General features: G+C 69.7%; 2 protein-coding genes across 2 annotated transcripts in view; both read right to left on the bottom strand.

The window, feature by feature from the left end:
- Positions 1–2,153, bottom strand: part of LOC114072615 (T-lymphocyte surface antigen Ly-9-like) — a 6,670-nt gene extending 4,517 nt beyond the window's left edge. The window contains exons 1-3 of the mRNA XM_027910491.1: positions 2,099–2,153; positions 513–839; positions 11–269 (exon numbers count right to left, since the gene is read on the bottom strand). Coding sequence (XP_027766292.1) covers positions 11–269; positions 513–839; positions 2,099–2,153 — 641 coding nt within the window. The remainder of the gene's footprint in view (positions 1–10; positions 270–512; positions 840–2,098) is intronic.
- Positions 2,154–2,391: 238 nt separating this feature from the next.
- LOC114072616 (SLAM family member 9-like) overlaps positions 2,392–3,418 on the bottom strand; it is a 7,839-nt gene continuing 6,812 nt past the window's right edge. Inside the window, exon 4 of the mRNA XM_027910493.1 lies at positions 2,392–2,502. Coding sequence (XP_027766294.1) covers positions 2,392–2,502 — 111 coding nt within the window. The remainder of the gene's footprint in view (positions 2,503–3,418) is intronic.

A 3,418-nucleotide genomic window follows, 5' to 3' on the forward strand; every position in this document is an offset into this window, starting at 1 on the left:
CTGGGGGCACAGGGAGTGCAGGTGGACCGAGACGTTCCGCTCCTGGGCGGGATCGCGGGCCACGCAGGTGTAGATGGAGTCAAGGGCAGGGACGGGCAGGGCCAGGCACAGGGTCTGGTTGTCCCCGCAGGGCTGTCCCGGCGGCGTCCCGGGATGCCAGGACACCGTGGCGTTGGTGCCCGGGGGCGGCTGGCACCGCAGGGTGAGGTTGCATTGCCGGGGGGTGAGGGAGAGCTGCTCCCTCTGGATCTTTGGCTCGGGCAGCGGAGCTGTTTGAGGTGCAAACAAACCCCGTCACACGCCCCGGGGAGGGGTGGAAGGGCAGAGATAGAGAGACAAAGAGAGAGCTCCCAGGAGAAAGGGGAAGCGCCGGGGCCGGGGTTGGTCCCAGAGCCGGGACCATCCCCGTGGCGGATGCTCCGTGGCAGCCCCAGCGATTTCCCTTCCCCTTTCCCAGCGGGGGCTGGGAGGGCACTTCCAGGAGCTGCTGCTGCTGCTCTGCAAGCACCCACCGTAGACGGAGAGGGTGAATTTTTGTGTCTCCAGCGTGGCCGGGTGCAGTGTAATCCGAACCTCGTAGACTCCGCTGTCTCCCCTCTCCAGCCTCCAGATCCTCAGCGCTGTCCCGTTGGGCATCTCCAGCCGGTCCCCGAACCGATCCTGGGGGTCGGGGCGCTCGAATCCACCCCGGCTGAACTCGGCCACCTGAAACTTGTGGCTGACGTTTGTAAAGACCCACTCGACCTTCTTCACCGTCCCGCTGAGGGGCAGGTCCGGGGAGAGCAGCACCGACCCCCCCGCCACGCCGTTCACGAGCCGCGTGGGAGCATCCAGAGCACCTGGTGGGGACAGGGACGGTGTGGGGGACCCCCCAGCGCTCGCCCCGTTCTGTCCCTCCCGAGGCACCCCCACCAGGCCCTGAGAGCCTCGGGAGCTCCCGGGAACGATGAATTTAACCCCCACACCCGTCCCTTTCCCTGGCGGCGTTCCCGGCTCTCAGGGACTGCCCGTGGGGCTGGGAACTCCCCCGGGGGCTCACGGGGCCTTGTCCCGGTGTCACCCCATGTCCCTCCATACCGTGTCACCCCACAGTAGGGACGCCACAGCCCCCATCGCCCCTAAGCCCGAGCGGGGCTCAGACCGGGCAGATTTAAAGTTAAATCTCCAGGAAATGTCCCCAAGGGTCAGGGACGGGCCAGGGACCACCCTCGGGGCTGGGACCCCCTCCCCCCGGGGCCGTGGGGGATGCTGGGGGCACACGATGCCCCGTCCCCGGTGTCACCCCACGCGTGCACAGGTAGAGGAAACTCTCCCCGCCGCGTGGGGCTGAAACAGGGGCGGGTTTAAGCCCAAACCTTGGGGACGCAGCTCGCCAGGAGCCCCCCCGGGGTGAGACTGGGGGGGACGGAGCGACAGACGGTTCCCAGACCGCAGCCCCCCGTCCCGTCCTGCCCTGCCCGGGGCCGGCCCCGCTCTCGCTCTCCCCGCGGCCGAGCAAAGACGGAGCCGAGGCGAGGGGGAAAGCGGGGCCGAGAAACCGCAGCCCCGCCGCAGCCTCGGGGGGTTGGGGGAGGTAAATTCATCGCCCCCCTCCCTCCTCTCCCCCCCTCGGCTCACGGGATGTGCTGCCCCACGCGCGCACGAGGAGGGGGGGGAGGGGGATCATTTTGGGACCCCCCCCACCAGCGGCTTGGCCCGGCCAAGGGGTCCCAGCAGCCCCCCCCCCCCGCCAGGGGATGAGCCAGCCCCTCCGGGCACCGCGAGCCTCTCGGGGATGGATTTTTGGGCGGCGGGGAATCAGGGAGGGGAGATTGAGCGACACCCCCCAATCCCCCTCCCCTCCCTGAGGGACCACCGGTGCCCTGGGACATCATTCCTGCTCCCTCCCCACCCCGGACACCTCATGGATTCCCCCCCCGGACCCCCCGACATTCATTTCTCGTGCGGGACCCAAAGTCGCGCTCTCGGTTCTGTCCCAGAGAGAGGTCTCTGAAAATTGGGGAGGGGGGGGAGGGGTTGCTAAAAACGGGGGGCCACGCGCGTGGGAACACCGCGATCCCCTCCCGGCCCGGCTGTTCTCCCACCCTCCCGCACCCACCTGCCACTCCCAGGAGCAGGACCAGCAGCCGGGGGGGCCCGGGGCGCGCCCCCATCGCTCCAAACCCACCGAGCTCTGCTCTGAGCGCCCGGGGAAGGGAACGCGAACCCAAAAACCACCTCGCAGGGGAGTGGCGAGCGCAGGACACGGCGGGGGCGACACCGAGCCCCGCGCGCGGCGCTGCCCCCAGAAACCCCGGCGGGGGTCGGGGCGACCCCTCCCCGGGTTCCCCCGGGGGTTGGAGCCGCTTCCCAAAGCGCTGCTGCCTCCTGGCCTTTGATTCCCACCTGGAATCAGGTGCGGTAAGAAGAGGGACGGGCCGGATGCAGCCGGCGCTGGGCAAACAACACCATCTGGGGTGGCTGAGCCACGGGGCGAGTCCTGGTCCCCGTGGCGGGGACGGGCTGGGGGACACGAGGGATCGGCCTGGCTGGAAACCCGGGGGAGAGGGCTTGGAAATGTCCCCGCTGGGCTCCCGGTCATGGGATGCTCCTGAACCCCACGCTCGGGGTGTCCCATCCGCCACTCCTGGGATGCTCCTGCGCCCTGCATCCCGCGTGTCCTGTGCCCCATATCCCGCGTGTCGTGCCCCCTGCATCCCGCGTGTCCTGTGCCCCATATCCCGCGTGTCGTGCCCCCTGCATCCCGCGTGTCCTGTCCCCAATCCCAGGATGATCCACAGGGCCTCAGGATGGTCCATGCGGCCCTGGGAGTCCACACGCGTGTCCCTGCACACACACACCCCCACACACGCACACTCGTGTCTCTGTGCCCGCCCCTCCCTCTCCTGCAGCTCCCCCGCGATCTCACCAACATTTATTTGCTGTTTTTACAGTGGGGGGGGGCGCGGGGGGGTCTGGGCGGGGGTCCCCGTGGCAGTGGGTGCTGGACACGCAGGCGGTGAGACCCCCCCCCCATTTCCGTGCACGGGCTACACGGGAACAGCGAGGGGAGGGGAGGGGAGGGGAGGGGAGGGTGGGGAGGGGAAGGGGAGGGGGCATTTCCCGTGGCTCTGCACCGGCGATGAACGGTCCCTTCTTCACCCCCCCAGGTCGGGGGGACACCGCGCTGTGTCCCCCCCGCTCCGTGTCCCTTTGGCAGTGGTGAAATAGGTTGGCAGTTTCCTCTCCCCCACCCCACGCGCGGACATCTCCCCACGGAGGGTCCCTGCGACACCCCGGGGGGGGTGCCGGAGGCTGGAGAGGGAGGTGGGGTGGGCGGGGGTCCGCGTGCTCCGGGGAGGGGGTTGGGGGGCTCATCGCGGTCCCGCCGTGCCACAAAGTGTCCCCCGCGATGTCCCCCCCCTTGCCCACCCCAGTG

This window comes from Empidonax traillii, unplaced genomic scaffold (genome assembly GCF_003031625.1).
Source record: "Empidonax traillii isolate 1590-97213 ecotype Southwest subspecies unplaced genomic scaffold, ASM303162v1 scaffold3596:size25045, whole genome shotgun sequence".
Classification (NCBI taxonomy): Eukaryota; Metazoa; Chordata; class Aves; order Passeriformes; family Tyrannidae; genus Empidonax; species Empidonax traillii.